General features: G+C 28.5%; 9 protein-coding genes across 9 annotated transcripts; 4 read left to right on the top strand and 5 right to left on the bottom strand. All coding sequences in view use genetic code 12, as the record gives it.

Annotated features, from left to right (window-relative positions):
- Positions 1-473: 473 nt before the first annotated feature.
- CAALFM_CR04990CA (uncharacterized protein) lies at positions 474-1,301 on the top strand (the record flags this gene model as incomplete). Its single annotated transcript, XM_706904.2, has 1 exon — positions 474-1,301. One exon carries the CDS (start codon positions 474-476, stop codon positions 1,299-1,301), a length of 828 nt encoding a protein of 275 aa, XP_711997.2.
- Positions 1,302-2,904: 1,603 nt separating this feature from the next.
- Positions 2,905-3,486, top strand: CAALFM_CR04980CA (uncharacterized protein; the record flags this gene model as incomplete). Its single annotated transcript, XM_706888.2, has 1 exon — positions 2,905-3,486. One exon carries the CDS (start codon positions 2,905-2,907, stop codon positions 3,484-3,486), a length of 582 nt encoding a protein of 193 aa, XP_711981.2.
- Positions 3,487-4,876: 1,390 nt separating this feature from the next.
- CAALFM_CR04970CA (uncharacterized protein) lies at positions 4,877-5,746 on the top strand (the record flags this gene model as incomplete). The annotated part of the gene is made up of 1 exon (XM_706887.2): positions 4,877-5,746. The coding sequence occupies one exon, from the start codon at positions 4,877-4,879 to the stop codon at positions 5,744-5,746; it is 870 nt and encodes a 289-aa protein (XP_711980.2).
- Positions 5,747-6,480: 734 nt separating this feature from the next.
- On the top strand, positions 6,481-7,392 carry CRG1 (Crg1p; the record flags this gene model as incomplete). Its single annotated transcript, XM_706886.2, has 1 exon — positions 6,481-7,392. One exon carries the CDS (start codon positions 6,481-6,483, stop codon positions 7,390-7,392), a length of 912 nt encoding a protein of 303 aa, XP_711979.2.
- A 45-nt stretch (positions 7,393-7,437) lies between these two features.
- On the bottom strand, positions 7,438-10,548 carry MED5 (Med5p; the record flags this gene model as incomplete). Its single annotated transcript, XM_705103.2, has 1 exon — positions 7,438-10,548. One exon carries the CDS (start codon positions 10,546-10,548, stop codon positions 7,438-7,440), a length of 3,111 nt encoding a protein of 1,036 aa, XP_710195.2.
- Positions 10,549-11,394: 846 nt separating this feature from the next.
- Positions 11,395-12,468, bottom strand: CAALFM_CR04940WA (uncharacterized protein; the record flags this gene model as incomplete). The annotated part of the gene is made up of 1 exon (XM_705101.2): positions 11,395-12,468. The coding sequence occupies one exon, from the start codon at positions 12,466-12,468 to the stop codon at positions 11,395-11,397; it is 1,074 nt and encodes a 357-aa protein (XP_710193.2).
- Positions 12,469-13,711: 1,243 nt separating this feature from the next.
- PEX14 (Pex14p) lies at positions 13,712-15,070 on the bottom strand (the record flags this gene model as incomplete). The annotated part of the gene is made up of 1 exon (XM_705100.2): positions 13,712-15,070. One exon carries the CDS (start codon positions 15,068-15,070, stop codon positions 13,712-13,714), a length of 1,359 nt encoding a protein of 452 aa, XP_710192.2.
- A 456-nt stretch (positions 15,071-15,526) lies between these two features.
- Positions 15,527-16,615, bottom strand: CAALFM_CR04920WA (uncharacterized protein; the record flags this gene model as incomplete). Its single annotated transcript, XM_705099.2, has 1 exon — positions 15,527-16,615. One exon carries the CDS (start codon positions 16,613-16,615, stop codon positions 15,527-15,529), a length of 1,089 nt encoding a protein of 362 aa, XP_710191.1.
- Positions 16,616-17,126: 511 nt separating this feature from the next.
- On the bottom strand, positions 17,127-18,281 carry CDC43 (protein geranylgeranyltransferase type I subunit; the record flags this gene model as incomplete). The annotated part of the gene is made up of 1 exon (XM_705098.2): positions 17,127-18,281. One exon carries the CDS (start codon positions 18,279-18,281, stop codon positions 17,127-17,129), a length of 1,155 nt encoding a protein of 384 aa, XP_710190.2.
- Positions 18,282-20,178: the final 1,897 nt, after the last annotated feature.

Here is a 20,178-nt window from a genome sequence, read left to right as displayed (position 1 = left end):
GTTCTCAGTGTTAAGCAACCAGTTCCATAAGTTAAGTTCTCCTATTCTTTTTTATCAATCAGTTAACCAACACAACAAGCTAGTATTACCCAACAACCCATTTGAACAACTCATATAGTTGAACACTTATTAGAATACTCAATGCTGGTAGTCATATCTTGAGTGTCAACCGCCTAAGTATCTTGGCAAAACACATTGRTTTWTTGCACACGCACCAACAAATTTTAGCAGCCAAAAAATTAAGCTGGTCACAACCATTCCTTGCTCCATATTCAACACACCAGACACAGTATAAACCATTTCCTATGCTTTTTTTAATAAATCTTAACAGCGAAACCTACAACACATACTAGAACAAAAACTATAAATACAGCCCAAATGCCTCCCTAAATATTCAGTTTTTTTCTTTTCTTCTCATCACTACTTACTCAAGTATCAAACCCATCTAATCAAATCACTTATCACTTATCATTATGAGATTTTCAATTGCTACTTTATCTTTAGCTGCTTTAACTGTTGTCAGTGCCAGTTATGTTACCCGTGGTGAAGGTGTATCCAGAGGTGAAAAATACGAATGTGATTTCGATACYTTTGAATGGAAATTCGGTTTAGCCGTYAAAGAATTAAAACATCGYGGTAAAAATTGGGGTAAAGATGTTGATTTAGATATTGTTTATGAAAGTGATGATGGTCAATTGTATCATGGATGCAAAGATACTTACGATGCTTCTAAATGCAAAAACTGTTATGAAACTTTTGAATTCAGTGATGATGATGATGAAGGAAGTGATTGTGATGATGATGATTGCAAAAAGAAGAAAAAGGCTCACAGATATACTAAACGTTGTGGAGGTGGCGATGATGATGACTGTGAAGATGATGAACGTTGTAACTACCCATACTGTGAACTTTATGACGACAATTGTGACTTGGTCATCACTTTAAGAGATGGTGTTTTACATGATGAAAGACACGCTACTGGTGAAATTGTTGCCAATCATCAATTCCAATTCGATAAACCACCACAAAAGGATGCCTTACACAAGAAAGGATTCTCCATTGTTTACACTGAAGGTAATTACTACTTGGCTCTTGACCACAAGATCAAATTCTGGCACTGTAAAGTTGATGACAATGGATTATACAAGATCTATGATAAATCTATTGGTGAACAATGTTCTGAAATTGAACTCATTATTTTGAAATCTGACAAAAAAGCTGAATTYGAATTCAGTGACAAYGAAGGTAGTGATTGTGATGATGATTGCAAAAGAAAGAAGAAACACGGTAAAAAATACTAAGTGAGTAAATGGTCAAACAAGTTAATGAAACTACGTGTGCAATAATAATRGTTTCAGTTCTTTTAGTSTCTGATAGTTAGTTGATATGACAAATTATCATGACGGGTTTTCCATTTTCTTTATTTTTGGGTAATTTTTCGGTTTTATATTTATATTAAAAATGGGTTATTCTTTCGGTTTAATAATTTATATTCTTTATAGTTTCATTAGCTTTCCATGAATATATTAATTAGCGCACACATAAAAGCAGAAAATATTGTAAGGAACTGTGTCAAAGTTATGCATACAATAGTGTATCTCTTTTCAAAGCTTGTTTGTGGTTATATTAAACAAATGATAGCCATGTATTGGTTAACAGAAATATACTAGTAGTTAGTCAAAACTAAAACAATCACGTGATTAGCAGCCAAAATTGAACTTTGAATACACAAAACCACAGTCTTTGTTCACAACAATTAATGAAACTTTGAAAATCTGAGCATTGAATTCATTTGAGAGATAAAGTTTCACTCATGTTTGATTTCAAGATTATTACAGAATATTCTGCAAGATTAATGATGTAATTTGTTTATTGATTTTATAAAAGAGTGTACAAAAATAACAAGGGTGGTTTGCGTTAGAAAATAATACTAGCAAATAATAATATTCTTTTGATTGTGGTATCAGCTTTTGGTTGTGCGTGTGTGTTTTGTGTGGGATTCATATATATTTACAAATGTGGTTTAATTTGGAATTTGTTGTAAGTTATTTTGCTTTAACAATAACCAACACCAAAAGTATATGATTCTTTGCATGTAGTAAGATTGTAGCACAAGTAGTTTTGTTGTAAGGTGAGATGACAACTCTTTTTAATTTGATAGTCATTGCTCCCAGAAATGTTTCAGATTGACAACCAAGGTACAATTGGATATGTCAAACTTAAGGTGTAGAACCAAAAAATTGCAATTCACTCGAGCTTTAGATATCATTAGGTAGATCTGATCTTAATATGTTTGGGAAGCTAATTATATAATTTAACAATGGTTGACTTACAATAATTGCTCTCCCTGATTCTCTTTCTCCACACGCAAATAATTTGAATTGCACCCACAATTGCAATAAAAACAAATACTGTTGGAGAATTGCACTTTTGAAATCTAATTTTGGAAACAATTCCAGAATTGTTTTGTTTTGATTTCAAGGATTCTTCCAAATTCAACAACAGTTTATGCTTGCACTTGATTGTTATCAATTTAAAATAATAATTTTATAAAAGAATAATCCAAGAAGCTGTTTAGATAAATAAAGAATTGTAAACAATTGAATGAAGAACACACACACTTGTAAGGAAATCTTTTATGGTTTCTTTATGGGGAGAAAGCAATCAGAACAGATTGCTTTCTTCAACTAAACCTTAAGGAAAGCTTTCTTTGGTAGAGTTACACCTGATTATACTTGAAACACACATACACACATATGTGTATTTGTATACAGATCTAGTGGTGTTTCATCAAAGACTCATAGTTTTATAAATACTCCACTTGATTCTTTTACATTGCAAAAAAGAAAAAAAAAAAAAAAGAAACAAAAGGAAGAAAAGGACAAACACAAAACTCTTTAAGTCATGTCATTGAACTCATTTACTTTTGATGAATTTATTCAAATACAAATTGAAGAATATATACTAAATGAAAAACAAAAAATTGAAAATGAATGGAAATTAAAACTTTACAAATTAGAAAAAAAACTCGATCGAATGCAACAAATACTTGAGACATTACTAATGTCACAAAAAAGTGAAGGGCTGGAATCGGATAAAGATTCAATTGATAAACCTTCTAGATCTCCTAAGACACCAACACCAACGCCTTTACACCAGATATTAAAGAATAAAACCGAACATACTACTACACCACCATCACAACCTCCTTTAAAGCTACAAATTGAACATAACCACATTGAAGAGTATTTGAAAACAAATGCAATACATTTATATGATCCTCCTAAAGTGTCGGCTCAAGAAGTTGGTAACAATTTTTATCCGGAGCTATATGAGACACCAGATATTTCTACAATGTTGCAAAATTCTCCTCATTCACAGTGTTCTATGAATTTGAGAAGATTTGAAAAAATGAAAATTCCCAAATATGAGGAGGATTCAGATACTATAGAGTTTAGTGAGTTCAGCAAACAATTCAAAAAATAATCAAACTGTTAAATAACAAAAAATTTAGATAGCTTTGGAGTTGACTCATAAATATTGTATATTACTTTTGAGTAAATTAATATATTACTTGGCAAAAAGAAAGAAAACGAATGGGTTTTTTCCACGTAATGGGTTACTATTGGTTAAAGTTGTTATTTAACCACATTCAAAATGCAGCAAAATAAAGAAAATGTGGAATTGTGGGAAAAGTTGAAAAATAAACAAAACAACTTATTGTGAAATTTTTGAAAAACTTTATACATGAGTATTAACCCAAGGCGGGTTGAAGAATAATTTTGTCTTCATTTTTTTTTGCATTATATTGAGTCTTATTTGGGTTAAAGTAATAACAAAACTTGTGCTTTGTGATATTGGATTTGTATCCCTTAATAATTAATTTCTTTCCACAAATGGGGGATATTATGTTTGCTGATGAATCTTGCATGAACAAATTAATTGTGGTTTTAGGGGGTAAAAAAATTATTATATTTTACAATCCAGTTTTTTTTTAGTTTAGTTTGGTCGTGTTAAAAACAAAAATCCCAGTATACTTTTTGGTATTTGTAACAATTACAATTCCTTAGTTTCTTAACCAACAATTGTGATTGCTCATACACTCTTATATATAAATGTGTACAATTGTAGTAATCAATTTAATCCACATAACCACTATACTCCAATATTTAATAATAGTGTATTTTGTGTAGCTAAAAAGTATTTAAAGTAAATGTCGCAATTGAGAACCCTGAAAATGTCGCAACCCAACCCTTAAAAATCTAAAGATCTTCACGTTCAAAGAAAGAACACAAATTGACGCAAAATTATAAAATGCAAAATCTAATTCGAATTTTAAGATCTTATAATTCTTCTTTTATTTTTAATTATATAATAGTATTAAAAGTATATTTCTCTAGCCACATTTGGAATGTAAATAAACAAATTATTGGGTGTTCTGCCCAAAGAGTTTCGCCGTAAAGCAATTTAGTAAAAATTGAAGGCTTTTGTGAAAGATTGAAAACGGAGTGAAAAGATTATGAAGGTTAAGTAAGCGGACACATAAGCAAATAAATTAACATATAGAGTTAATTTAACTCGGAGGTGGAGGAAAAGGGAAAAGGGAGGGGGGAGGAGAGGGATGAAGAAGCGAAGGACGGAGAATAAGGGAGGGAGAGGGAGAGAGAGGGGGAGGCAATAATAAACTTTATTAAATACCGATAACAAATTTTTCAGGGTTTAGGAAATATATTTTTCACTTTTAAATTTATATATACTTAAATCTAATTGACCTATTCTTTCTTTCTTTCTCCTTTTCCATTTTTCTTTTTCAATATAACTTAGATTTGAAATCTATAACAAGGGATATTTTTCAGTATTTAAATCGACTAACAGAATGAAAAGACAACATAATGATACAATTTCTTCAAACAATTCTGAATTCACCAAAACCAAATTAAGGAAAACTACTAATATGACAAGTTATCCTTCTCCAACATATTCATTCGAAGAAAGTAGTGATTATTATCGAGTTCCAATTGGTAGACCAACTACTCCAGTTGATAAAATTATCAATTCACTTGAAACAATGCCGATATCTCCAATTAAGAATAACAAGGGAGAATTAACTTTTACTCCAACAACTTGGACAACTTCTATGGATCTTTACAAAGTAAGACCGAAAATAAGCCCAAGACCAAGTCCAACCCCAAGTCCTGTTGGAACCCCACCTCCTGTTCGTAGTCCAACTCCAACTCCAAGTTCCTATCCCAGTCCCAGTCCACGTCAACGTCAACAACAACATTGCCAAACAAATCAAAGATTGTTGTCACATAATGATTTAAACTCAGTTTCAATCCTCCCAGAAATGGAGATCTATTCGGAAAATGAACCAGAAGGTAAACTCCAAAAATTAGAAACTACTATTACAACAAAGAATAATTTACAAATTACTAATTGTTTCAATCCATTTGTATGCTTAAATTTCAACCCCTTTGCACCATTTACTAATTCTCCATATCCATTTAGTTACAGTCAACAACAAAAAACTAATGCTAATACTAAGAATGCCATTGTTTGTCCAACTCTTTTACCACCACCGATATTTTTGTCAGAAAAAAATAGTACAAATAAAATTACAAATGAAAATTTCCCATTTCTTTTCATCACTGGTGGTTCAAGAACTGATAATGTTGTTTGTACTAATCCAAAATGTCCATGTGATGCCAAACCATCATATTTTGTTGAAAAATTTTTCAATTATTGAAAAACTGAGTTGTGTTGAGTTGAGATGTGTTGAGATGTGTTGTGCTGTTTAAAGAGTTTCTTGTTAAAACTTTAAAGAAACTACAAGATAGAGAAATTAAAGTGTAAAATAGTATACCCCCTAAATGTGTATTTAAAAAGTATTGAGTTAATTAGTATTAGAAAAATGAAAAATGAAAAAAAAAAAAAGACCATAAATAGGAATAAAATATATGATTGTGATGTTAACAAGAAAAAAAACTAGTAAGGTAGATTGTCTAAAACTAACTCTAAGAGTTGTCAAGTCTACTAAATCTTTCAAATTACTTTACATTACTGTCAAGTCAACATTTGATAGTGATTATTATTATTTTCATTGGAGATTTCCCCTAATAGAAAACCCACAATGTGTGCCGAATAGAAGTCATGTGAAATGCTTAATTATCTAGTCTATATATTAAATTGGTAGCATCACATAATGACGTAGTTAAAGTCGGCTCGTTTGTTTTTCCGAGGAACTGTAATTCGTTAATGAATGACCCGATGGCATTTGTGTGGTGTGGGGCTTATTGAATCAACTGATTGTTTCAACAAACTTGTTTTCAACAACAATATATAAATAGAAGAGTCTACCCCCCCTCCTCGAGGAGTAAACTTAATATTTAGTTGACACATCTAATTGTTTTTTTTTTTTGGTTTAAAAAACTAATCAATTTTTAAAAACAATTTACCAAAATTTCACCTAAATTTTCATAAATGAGTGGTGCCAATAACAATCATCAAGTTTATTATAGTAAAGGATTTGAAAAATCAATTTCTGATACACATTCATGGAGAACAGTAGAAAATTCAGCTAAATATGTTATTCCATTAATTAAACCAAATATTAAAATATTAGATGTTGGATGTGGACCGGGTTCAATAACTATAGATTTTGCTAAAAACTATTTATCATCACCAGAAACAAATAATAATGGTAGTGGTAGTGGTAGTGGTGGTGGTGGTGGTGGTGGCTCTATTATTGGTATTGAACCAACACAAGAATTAATTGATATTGCTAATGAAAATAAATCAAAATTAGTTCCTGAATTAACCAATATTTCATTTCAAATTGGTTCAATTTATGAATTACCATTTGATGATGATTCATTTGATTTAGTTCATGCTCATCAAGTAATTATTCATTTACAAAACCCCATTGAAGCATTAAAAGAATTGAAAAGAGTGACTAAACCTGGAGGATTTATATGTATTAGAGATGCTGATTTAGAATCAAGTATTGTATCACCGGTGGAGAAATACGAATCATTACGGGAATTTTATGTGATTAAAGCTAAAAATGCAATATCTACTGATACTAAAGCTGGTAGAAAATTAAGAAATAAAGCATTAGAAGCAGGATATGAATCAAAGAATTTGAAAACATTTTCTTCATCTTGGTTATTAGCTGATGATTTACAAATTAAAAAATCTTGGGCTAATGCTACAATTAATAGAATTAAAAGTGATGTTGAAAAATTAAATGTTAATGACCCAATGAAGAATAAACAAATGAATGAAAAATTTATTAAATTATGGCAAGAATGGCTGGAAGATGAAACTTCATTATTTACTATGATTCATTTTGAAATTATTTATCAGAAACCTACTACTACTAGACAAGTATAAAACCAAAAGCACTACAAATTTTTTTTTTTTTTTTTTTTTTTTTGTCTAGATGGTCCAATTGGTTATTTTTTCAATTAATTTATCATTTAATAATCTTATTGATTTAGCAAATAAATTAGTTTCAGTAGTATTAGTTCGAATTTTTCTAAATTCATTAAGTAAACATTCATGTCGATGAATTTTTTCATTTAATTTTTCCAATTGTTGACTTGTAGTTATTCTCTCACCATTGTTGTTGTTGTTGTTATTGGTGTTATTATCATCTTTCATAAACTCATCTTCATCTTCATCTCCATTCTTTAAGAAATTGTCAACGTCTTTACTGTTGGAACTTGATGATGATGATGATGATGATGATGACGACCTAGAATCATCATTAAAAATTGAAGAATAATGATTATCCATACTTAATTCAAATCTACTATCCACCGCCACCACCACCACCAGGTCATTTGTTTCTAAATTCATTGGGTATGGCAAATTGAAATTCTTTTTCCAATAATCTTTATCAGATTTGGTTTCAATTGAATCCAATAACATTATAAAAATCATTAAATTAATATAAATTTTTGAATCTTCATGATTAAATTTTTGAAAATTATAAATTTCTTCAATTAAATTTGATATAAAATTTAATCGATTATTTAAAATATATTTATTCAAAAAATTTTCTTCAATTTGAATATGAATATCTCCAAGTAATTGATGTTTAATAAATTCTTTAAAATTAATATCTCTAGCAATAGGATCAGATTTATCTAAATAAACCATAGTTTTAATTATTGATTCCCTAATATCTGCTGGAGGGTTAAATGTAAGTATTTCATTACCACAAATATTTATCACCATTTTTATAATGATATTATTACTGTTGTTGTTATTATCTTTAATTAATTCTCTGATGATTTTAAATTTTAAATCATTATCAATGGTGAAATCTCTTAATAATGATTTTATAATTATCGGGATTATTGGTGTAAGAAATGGTTGACTTAAATATTCTAACCCATTATTTAATATTTCCCAATTAATTTTTTTATTATTAGTATCAATAATTCCTTGTCGATAAATAATGGGGATAATTTTATAAATTTGTTTAATATTTAATGATTTAATTAATTCATCAGATAATCCTTCATTTCTATCATCAAATAATGCATTGACCCAATCAATCATTAAATTATTATAATTGTCAATAATTATTCGATCATCATTATCACAATTTGTTGGTTCAGTATTAACTAAATTATCACACATTCGATAATAAAAATTATTTAAATAATCAATTATAAATGATTCACTACTGCCACTCAGAAGTTTTATTTCTAATTTTGATAAATCAATTTGGAAAATCTCAACAATGGTAATTACACTAATTATTAAATTACCACAATAAGAATAATAATCTTGGAAATTTTCAACCCCCACATTATCATCATCATCATTATCGTTATCGTTATTGTTATTGTTATCATTATCATTACCGTTATTTTTATCATTCCCATTGCCATTATCGTCGGTGGTAAAATTTGATGAATCAATAATATCTATCAATTTATATAATAATGAAAGATTACTATTGAAAAGTATAATATTAACAATTTCAATATTATTCATAATGGCAAGTATTAATCGATTTAATTTTTCAAAATCTCTAGAATATTTCAATTCATCAATAATATTTAAAACCAATTGAGTGAATTCTTGTTGTAATTTAGCCAGTCGAAACATTATTGTTGTGGATGTGGGCGAAGAAGAAGAAGAAGGAGAAGACGATGATGATGATGATGAAGCTAATGAATTAATAAATTCTATTAATCCTGATTCTTCTAATGAGGTAAACTCACTATTAATATCAAGAAGTTTACCATTAAATTTTTCTCGTAAATTAAACCCAACCACTGATTCTTCATTGGTGGTAGTGGTAGTGATACTAAACCCTTTAAGAAAAAGTTGTTTGAACTCATCATTATCATCAAATTCAATACTTTTCAATGCATCAATAACAGCTTTTTCAAGATTATCTTCATTATTAAATCGAAAATTATTGAATAATATAGGTAATCTTGTTAAAATATAATTTTTAACATTAAATAAACAATAACCTTTCATATTTAAACATCCAAAAATGGTTTTAATAAATTCATAAGCAATTAAATAAGGATTTCTTTGAATTGATGATGGAATAAAATTTCCCATAAAAATCGTTAATATATTATTATTATTATTATCATATTCAAAATTATGGAAAATTTTCCGAATCCAAATTTGTCTCATTTTAGTATAGTATTCATCTATCAGATTAACCATTTTTAATGAAGCAACATTCACATGCTGCTGCTGCTGCATAGTATTACCACTTCTAATATCGATGATATTGTTATTGTTGAGGGCAACAATTGATGCTTGACGTTCACGTTCACGTTCACGTTCAGTTCTTACCATAATATTAACATTAACAATTTGATCATATTGATTTTTTGATAAAATAATTTTCGATTTATTTAATAAATAATTAGTTAAATAACCATCATCATTAACTAATGATGATAATAAATTTGATGATGATAATAATTTAACAATGAAATTTTGAAATGAATTAGTAGTATCTTCTTGTAAATATTTTTCAAATTTATCAATTAATACCGATAATAATAATACAATATTTTCCAAAACATTACCAGAAACTTTACTGGTGGTTGTGGTGGTTGTGGTGGTGATACTAGTGATACTAGTATATTTCATTACATAATCAATGATTTCATTTTTAATAAAATTTTTCAATACTTCTTTATCATAATGCTGTGATTGATGTGATAAAAGTTTTGTGATTTTCGATAAATATTTACATTGTAAATTATTAGGTATTTGATTAAGATTATTCCAAAATAAATGATTATTTTCAACATTACTAAATGATAATTCAATTATTAAAGTTTGTTTATATTCATTCCATTTATGTTGCTTCAAAGAAGAAAAAGAAGAACAAGTATGTTGATCATAATCAAGAATTAATAATTCATTAATGAATTCTTCATTATTAATTGATTGTTTTTTAATCAATTTATTAAATAAACTTATGAATAATTTTGGAGGTAATTTTTGATTAATTGATTTCTTAATTAATTTAGATATAGATATTGTATCCATTGACATGGCTTGAAACAGCTTGACCCCAAAAAAAAAATATACGTATTATCTTGAATGAAAAAGAAGAAGAATTTGAAAAGTGTTGATAATTTTTTTTTTGTTGTTCCAATTGTCTTTTAACAATTGAGAGTTGTTTCTCCTTTAATTAATAACTTAAGAACAACAACTTTTCTTTTCTTTTTTGATTGAAATGACAAACACATACAAACATACATAAGTATATAAGTATATAAGCATATATATATATATAAATAACTCTTATCGAAGGATATATCTCTAATTCGATTATATAAACACATAAACCCAGCAATAAAAATAAAAAAAAACTAACAAAAACAAAACTAAATTTCTGCCCTGCCAAACTGAATCCCAATTTAATCGTTTTCTTTTTTGAAAAAAAAACCAACCATAATTAACAGAACAACTTCAAATTATAAAAAAAAACAAAATATATATATAACAACAATAAATGAATAAATGAATAAATGATGAAGGAAGACATAAAGTCATAAACCATGTAATAATAGTTGCACAAATGAAATAAAAAACAAAAACAAAAACAAAAATGATGATAATGAAAAATTAAATATTAAACAAATAATAACAACACCTTGTTATTAATGAAAATCCCTTAAAAAAAGCAAACTTAATAGGAGGTAAAAAACAAACCGATCAATAACAAATTTAATACCAAATTGCCAAATTGTTTAAAAAAAAAAAAAAACAACAAAACAACAAAAATAACAGTTAAATATAAAACAGAAGAAAAAAAAATTGAAAGTATAAGGATGCTAAAATCATGGAAAATAAAAAAAAAAAAAAAAAAAACCCCATACATGAAGAATTATCTACCTACCACAAGTTTGAACCATTGAAACTAGACATGACATTACTGCTAGTTTTTGTAATTGGTGTAGCAGTCAAAGTGGTTGAAGTTCCTGAAGATTTGTTCCCCCAAATTGAACCACTAGTAGGTGTTGATACCCCCATACTCCATGTATTTGAAGAAATAGGACCAGTTGTCACTAAAGATGGTGAATTATTCAAAAAACTTGTACTTGTAGGAGTCATAGAAGCACCCATTAACGGTGATCCATTGTTGTTATTACTACTATTGGTAGATAAAAACAAATTTGGAGGTGATGGATTTCTATTGGCATTTGGTGGTAACAAAATAGGTGAATTGCTATTTGAACCAACTGAATTATCAAATAATTTGGTAGTGAAACCAGTGGCAGCAGCAGCACCAGCAGCAGCACCAGAAGATTGAGATGAAGCTGAAGTTTGTTTACCACCACCACCACCACCATTTCCACCATATTGACTATTAGTTGGTGAAGGAATTGAATTAGTACTATTATTATACAACATAAAGTTAGTTTTCAAATCAATGTTACCAGTAGTATTTAAAGGTTGGCTCAGAGAACTAAACATGGAAGAATTGGTGATAGACTTATCCATTGGTACATCACCGAAAACTTGAGGAGGAGTAGGCAGAGCAAAAACTTGAGGGGATTGGGAATTATAATTAACAAACAGTTGTGAATGTTGATGCTGTGTTTGCTTCTGTTGTTGTTGTTGTTGTTGTTTCTTTTGAGCCAATGCTGCTTGTTGGGCTTGCTGTTGTTGTAACAAAAATGTTTGTTGCTGTTGCTGTTGTAATGCTGCTGCTGCTGCCACGGCTGCCAATGTATATTTGTTTTGTTGTTGCTGTTGTTGCAAGTATTGTTGATACTGTTGGTGCAGATGCAGATGTTGATTCTGGTGATGATGATGATGGTTGTTGTTGTTATTGTTATGATATCTATTGGAAGATTGATGCTGAGATTTTGTTGGACTTGAAACAACTTTATCAATAAATTCAAGTTGATAACTAAATGGAATCACTTCCAAATTTCTCTTTGGATATGTTGTTTGTGCTGACATGGTAGTTTCTTCGTATTTTTTTCTTTCAATTTAAAGTAACTTCAAATCACAATACATGTACAATGGTAGGAAAACAAAAATAAATTAAAAAAAAAATTAAAATTAATTGATAAAATTGAAAATAATTTGTGAGTTCTTTAAAAATTCTGTGAAAAGGAAATAATAGAAAATATGATCAGTATACTTTAAAATAAATTAGTCTTTAATACCTCTTGTTCTTCTTATTCTTCTTCTTCTTCTAATAAAACAGTAGGTTGAAAAGTAAATTAAAAAAATAAATTATCCTTAACCAGTAATGTACAAATATGGGAGGGAGAAAGGGAGGGAAGGAAATTAAACAATCAAAATCAAATGATCCACCTATTATAAATCAAAAATGACCAAAAATAAAAAAACTTTAGAAAAACAACTAATGAACTAAAAATTAAAAAAAAAAAAGTTGGAAAAATAAATAACTTATTATATGCTAATAGTAATATGAATCTATCACTCAGTTGATTTGATAAAAAGTTATTAAACTAAAAAAACGAATGAATGATATTACTATATTGAACCCAAAAAAAAGGAGAAGGAAGGGGGGGGGGCAGGGTTTAAAGAAAAGGAAAAACTTGTAATAATAATAAATACAAATGATTCTTAATCTATCGTTGTTTATGCCTTTTTATTTTGTAATAACTCCAACTAATAGAAATATGGAAAGATGTGACTGAGTATGAGGGGGGGGGGGGGGRGTAAGTAGTAGTAGTAGTAGTAGAAGGAGGAGGAAGTTGGAAGAAGTTGGAGTGTTATTTGAATGTGGTGATTAAATTAATCAAGTGAAAATCTAAAGAGAAAGAGAAAGAGAAACAACGCTGGTTGTAAAAAAACGAAAAAAAAAAATTTTTGATTGTGTGTGTGTGAGAGTAGTGTGAAAGTAGTGTAATTGTGTTCAAATATACTTTATTTAATTGGACGTGTGGTAAGGGCAAGAGAGAAAGAGAAAAATCTATTTTTTTTTTTTTAGTTCCAAAGTACACGTACTCCAATGTAGGCACATGACTAATAAGATAGCCGATCCACTTCATTATTATTTGTTTATATGCAGATCATATAACCCACCCCAACCAATAGATTGAATGACATATCAAAACATACATTACATATATATTTAAAAGACTATCACACTAGATTACACGCACACAGACACACACACACACAGACAACTATAATGTAAATACATGATTTAAACACACACTTTGTCTACTTATTCAGCAGAACTAGATTGTTGTTGTTGTGGACCATTTTTAGAATTATCATTTCCATTGATATTATTATTGTTGTAACTACCACTACCACTACTAGTAGAAGCATTCAATTGCCAAGCTGGAACCCCAACACTCTTGATTTTTTCTTTAATTTCTTCTTCTGATTTAGATGTATCAACTGATGATGTTGTTGCTGCTGCTGCTGCTGCTTGTTGCCAAACAGGGATTCCACTGCTATTATTGTTATTGTTGTTATTGTTGTTACTAGTTTGCTCTTGATTTGATTTTTTTTGAGCTTCTTTTTCTTTATGTTGTAATTGCCATGATGGTATACCAGCAGCCATAACTCCATTTTTGGTTATTCCTTCACTACGTTTAGTTTCTTCTGATTTAGTTTCTTTTGATTTAGTTTCTTCTGATTTAGTATCTTCTGATTTCACTGGCTCTTGTTTAGGTTCTGGAGTAGTACTTGCGGCATTCTTAGCTCTAGCTTTTTTCAAAATTTCTGAAGCAGATGGTATTGATGATACTGGAGCTATTTTTCTTGCTTCAATTCCTCCACCATTACCACCATTAGTTTGATTATTATTAGATCCACTTCTTGCTTTAATTAAATTTTTCAAAGATTGTAATTCTTGACTTATTTCACCTAATTCATCATTAATATTTTCTTTTGTTAAATGCATATTTTTTTCAATACTATTATTTAAATTATCAATTTCTAATTTCATTAATCTTAAATCATCATCAAATTTTAATTTATCTTTATTATATTTATTTAAAAAATCATTGACATTTTCAATAACAGTATCAATTTCTGATAATTTGGTTTCATTGGCATGTTTAATTTCTTCTTGTTCAAAAGTTAATTGATCTAATATTTTATCAATTTTCATAAATTCTTCATTAATGGTTTCTTTATCTTTATCTATTGATGATTGAGATGGTGGAATTATTGATGGGATTAAATAACGAGTGACAACTTGATATAATCCATAAGTGACTCCAGCAGTAGCCGTGGCCATTATAAAATAATCCTTCCATGATTTTTCTGGTACTGGTGGTGGAACAACATTATAATAATCAATAGGAGGTTGTGAATAAACTTGTTGTTGTTGTTGTTGTTGTAATTGATATGATGGTGAAGAAGTTGTATTAGACAGATTAGAACTTGCCACAGATGAGGAAGAGGATGAGGTTGTTGTACTATTATCATTAGCTCGTTTTAAGGCTTCTTCAATTTCTTCTTGGTTTAATCCTTTAGATTCCAAAAACTCTACTTTTTTAGTTAATGGAGATCCACCAACTTGAGGATCTTTTAAAAATGAAACAGCACTATTAATTAACTCTTCATTCATAGTTTTAAAATAAAAAATACCCTAATTAAAGTAAAACAAGACAAAAATATTGATTCGTTCGTTCGTTCGTTCGTTCTTTCTTTTTTAAATAAAGTGTTGGTTGATAAATTGATGAAAATGAATTTTTTTTTTACTTTTACTTTTTACTTTTTCGCCTTGTCCAAAAATTGTTCATACTGTGGGTGACTGTGAATTAAGAGAGACGGAGACAGAGAGAAAAAGTGGGGGAACCAAAATTATTATTCATCATCCCGCGGAAGAAGAAGAAGAAGAAGAACCTATACTATACTATACTAATCACTTTTCATTAAAAGCTAACTATAAAACAACAATTAAAGATGTAGGTAATATACATTATATACACAAATAAATTGTTTATTAAATCATATTTGAAAAAAATTTATATACAAGTTATTTCATTTTCTTCTATCAACTTAATGGAACATCCCTTTTTTTTTAAAGAAATTTCGATTGGAAATAATTACTTTTAATCAATTCTTCATATATACACCAACTTATACCAGCACTAATACCTTTCCTGCCTAATCTTAACAGTAATCCTCTAAACAAATTCTTAATACCTCCATCTTCACGTAACATTTTTTTTAATACAGTTGTCATCGATCCTCCTTCTTCATTAGTCAATTGTAATCGAGTCTTTATGGCATCAAATGGGGCTGTTATTGTTGTACAAGTACTTGCGGCCAATACTGCTGCTGTAGAATTTATAATACTTGATCTATTATTATCATTGAAAACAAACAAAGATGAGGATGAAGATAAAGATGAGGATGAAGATAAAGATAAAGATGAATTTGGAATTATTAATGGAATTAAATCATTTTTAAAGGCTTCATAAGTTAATACATATAATCCAGCATAAGGACAATCACGAGCCAAAGTAGCTACTGATCCTTTAAAAAAATTCTTCCATGAACCTCCTCCCCCTACTCCTTTATTTATCGAGGGGTTTCTTATTTGTTGTTGTTGTTTTTTATCATCTAAATAAATCCCCAGAATACCTTCATACATGGAATTATAATTATATAAATTAGATTCAAATCTAGTTTTAATAATAGTTATCGGCATAGTGATATATCCAACAATACCTCGAGCTATAAACCCCGTTGTTAAATTTTCCATTGCGGTAAGTTTAGGTAAAATTGATGAATTTGATTTCAAATTTATTGATGAATCTTTAGATTGTTTATATTCACCCCAACTTGTTCTCATTTTTGATAATGTTGTGAAATATAATCCAGCTCCAATTGAAGTTCTTAATGTTGAAGGTAATGTACCACGCCATAAATCTTTCACTCGAGTTAATTTTTTCAATTCTTTGGTGAGAGTAGTTCGAACTTCTTGTTTAGTAGTTAATTGTTGTTGTTGTAATCTGGTTTTCAATAAATCAAATGGTTGTAATGTGACAGCAGATACTAATCCGGCTATTGCTCCTGCTAGAAGATGAACGGTTGCATCGGGAGATTTACCATTTTGAGTTGTCTTGACTTGGGGAACTGGAGAAGATAAAGGTGGCAGTGACATTGGTTATTAAAAAAAAAAAAGRAAAAMAAAAAAAAGGAAAACAAAAAAAAGGAAAAAGTTATTATACCTTCATTTATATATATATATATATCTATCTATATGAGGAGTATGTGATATATATATATATATATATATTGATGTATGTTGTATATGAATTATTGACTTTACCTTTCAATCTATGAAGATGATGTGAAAAATTTAGTTTGGTATGAACAAAAAAGAAAGTATGAGAAAGTGTTGATTGTGTGTTGATTGTGTGTGTGGGAAGAAAGTAGGAAAGAAAGAGAGATTGAGATGACACCGGATATAAGTTTTCTTTTTTTCTTTTCTTTTTTCTATCTTGTGGGAGAACACTCCGATTGATATCAATTAATCATTGGGCAATGCAATATAAAGCAATAATCATTTACTAGTGTTTTCTTTCTACCGTTTCTACCTACAATATACACTGATATATTCAGTCATTTGAAGAGATTGTTACATGTTTCCCCTTCCCCCCCCCCACCTTGTTTTAATACTTTATTTTTTCTTTAAAAAATTGATACAGTTCTTTTGTAATTGTTAAAATTGGATTAATTTCTTGTAAAGCAAATTTTTCATGATTCCATAATGATAAACTAGCTAATGCCAAATAACTATGCATAGGATCAGGTGTTGAATCAGGATCTCTTCCAAATCCACCAAATAATTGATTTTGAGTTTTATTTAATAAATAATCTTCCGCCTTGTTTAAATCTACCAATTTAATGAAATTAACATCAATATTATATAAACTTCCAGTACACCACCAAGAATAACATGTATCACTCAATTTGTTTTCTCTACCATTAAAACCACCAATATCTATATTACGATAATATTCATAATTATCACCATTACCATCTTTAGGATATAAATTTTCAGGATAATCAACTTGTCTATGAATTAACCATTCTTTGGTAGATTTTAATTTCTCTAATGGATAGTTAAGTAACTTTAATGATGCTATAGCACAAAATGTGAATCCTAAATGTGATTCATCCATTATGGTAGAACTAAATCCACCATTAATATTTATTCTATCAAGAATAAATTGTTGTAAAGATATCAAATCTATATCAGTCTCATTGCTATCTTCCCTATTATTATTATTATTATTGTCATCATATTTCATTAAATGACGAATCAATAATGCCATATAACAAACTCGAAGATCTGGTTCTCCATATTGTTTATAATCTCCATTTTCTTCATTATAATAGAGTGTCGGCACAAACCCACCTTTATTGATACCATCTTTAACTTGACATTTACATAAAAAATTCATGATTTTCTTTCGATTTATAATAGTATGATAAGGTGATTTTAAAATCAATAAATTATATAATGCAAATAATGTCGATGATAAATTAGGACAATCATATTTTTGATTGGTTTTTTGAAAATAATAAGTTGAACGAAATGATATAATTTGATTATTTTCAATCATAAATTGATTAATAATGAAATTTCGATAATAAATTAATTCTTGATTAGTGAATTGAAATTTTTGAATTAATTGAAGTCCATGTAAACAAAAATATATTATGGCTAATTTATTTGAATCTTCAGATTGAGCCGTTGATGGAAGTCCAATTAAACATCTATTGAAAAATTTCTCATGTTTATTGATTAATAATTGATTCATCGGAAAGGTCGTGGTGGTGGTGGTAGTAGTAGTTTGTGGTTACTCTAGTGAAACTCTTGTTATTAAGTAAAAGGATAAAAAAAAAACTTTCACTTATTGATACTTTTTAGTGTGCGGTGATTCCAAAAAACGCGAGGCATTATCTAACTTTCGTCTAACTCTTTACACAACGCAATATTAGGGTCAATGGCTTCACTTCTTGAGCAGTTTTCTAAAAACAAATACATGGACTTGAAGAAGCCGGTTTGAGTAAACCATATTGACAAAGAAAACAATTTCGATAATGTGTATGTATGTAAAAGAAAGCTTGAACAGAAACAAATTCTATTATATTACAAAATTTTTTTTTTTTTTTTTTTTTTTTTTTGATAAACCATCTATATTAATTTATCATCTTTAAAAAACTGGTATGATTTGTTAATATAAGTATTTAAATTAAGACTCGTCTTATATTACAGTAAAGTAAACCTTTCATATATAATAAAGTTTGAAATTGATAAACATAACTAATACAATCAAAATATTTTTAGGCTTTTATTTTTATTCGTCATTATAGAGGCTTTCCCCATTCTATACCCATTCTTTAATTCGGGACAAGGGTTTATACGTAAATGTAAATCAATAACTAAACATAAATTGTGGATTATCAAATTTTGACAACTTCAGATTTCATAACTGACCATTATTTCTCCGTGCCTGAAAAGAAGTTAGACATCTTATTTTGCAAGTGGTGGTGGTTATGTTATATACAACACGAATAAAAATTCATTTTTCTTTTTTTTTTTAACTATTTTATTGTTTATTCTGACGACCAAAATTTGGTAACTCTTTTTGTTGATTTGTATTAATATTTCCTAAAGATGTGGTTGGTKGTTGTTGTTTGACTTCTTGTAATTCAATATGGAGAAACTTTAAACAAAAAATATTTAGAGTTTATTGATGTTTTGAGTATTACTTGAAAAAACAGGTGTGATATTCTATTTTGAATCGTCTAACTGTAATCAGCGTCTACACCAAGAATTAAGACAATTTCATATTAGTGGAAGCTCACTTTGAATCATTCATTACTATTTTGTGAATTACTAGGTACCTGTTGTTGGTAATAATCCATACGGTTCATCAATAACTAAATAGGTGATATATTAATATTAACAGCTAGTGGCTCAAAAAACCCAAAGCAAAAGTCTCGAGTGGAAAGCTTAATATTAATTTTTCCAAAAAAAAAAAAAATAACAACTATTTCAGTATTCATAGTTGATTGAACAATATAGGTCTAGTAATAGTAATAGATATTAACGCGTTACAACGTGGGTTAATAATGCTTCACACTTTGGTTCATTAAATGGATGCAAAAAAATAGACAAGTTAAGTCGCGGACACAGGTACTACTACAAAAATTAGTCTTACTGGTATGTATTATGAACACACATCGGTAATATCCAACAATATCACTAACAAGTTTAATCACCGTTTAAAATCAATACAGGAGGTGTCATAAACTAATAGACAAAAATTATTTATTCAATTGTTTTTGCAAATTGAAAGTATACTTTAGACGGTCAACCAGCACTGCCTCTTCTTATAAACAAATCAAATTTTCTCCACAGTTTTCTTTTTCTTCTTCTTCTTTCTTTCTTTCTTTTATATTGACACAAGTCAAAAAATTTAGGGTGGTGGTGGTGGTGGTAGATGATACTGAAACTCACAATACTTTTGAAAAATGAAAAGTTTAAAAATTGAAACATTATACCCTTAGTCCTTTTTTTTTAAGGACAATTTATATTGTAACTTTAAATATTGACCAACAAGTATATTATTATTATTATTATTGTGTGGAAAAAAAAAAAAAAAAATTGTGGTTGAAAAATAAATATGGATGCAAAAACAATATATACTC

This window comes from Candida albicans, chromosome R (assembly GCF_000182965.3).
Source record: "Candida albicans SC5314 chromosome R, complete sequence".
Taxonomy (NCBI): Eukaryota; Fungi; Ascomycota; class Pichiomycetes; order Serinales; family Debaryomycetaceae; genus Candida; species Candida albicans.
This window is presented reverse-complemented; position numbering and strand designations above follow the sequence as displayed.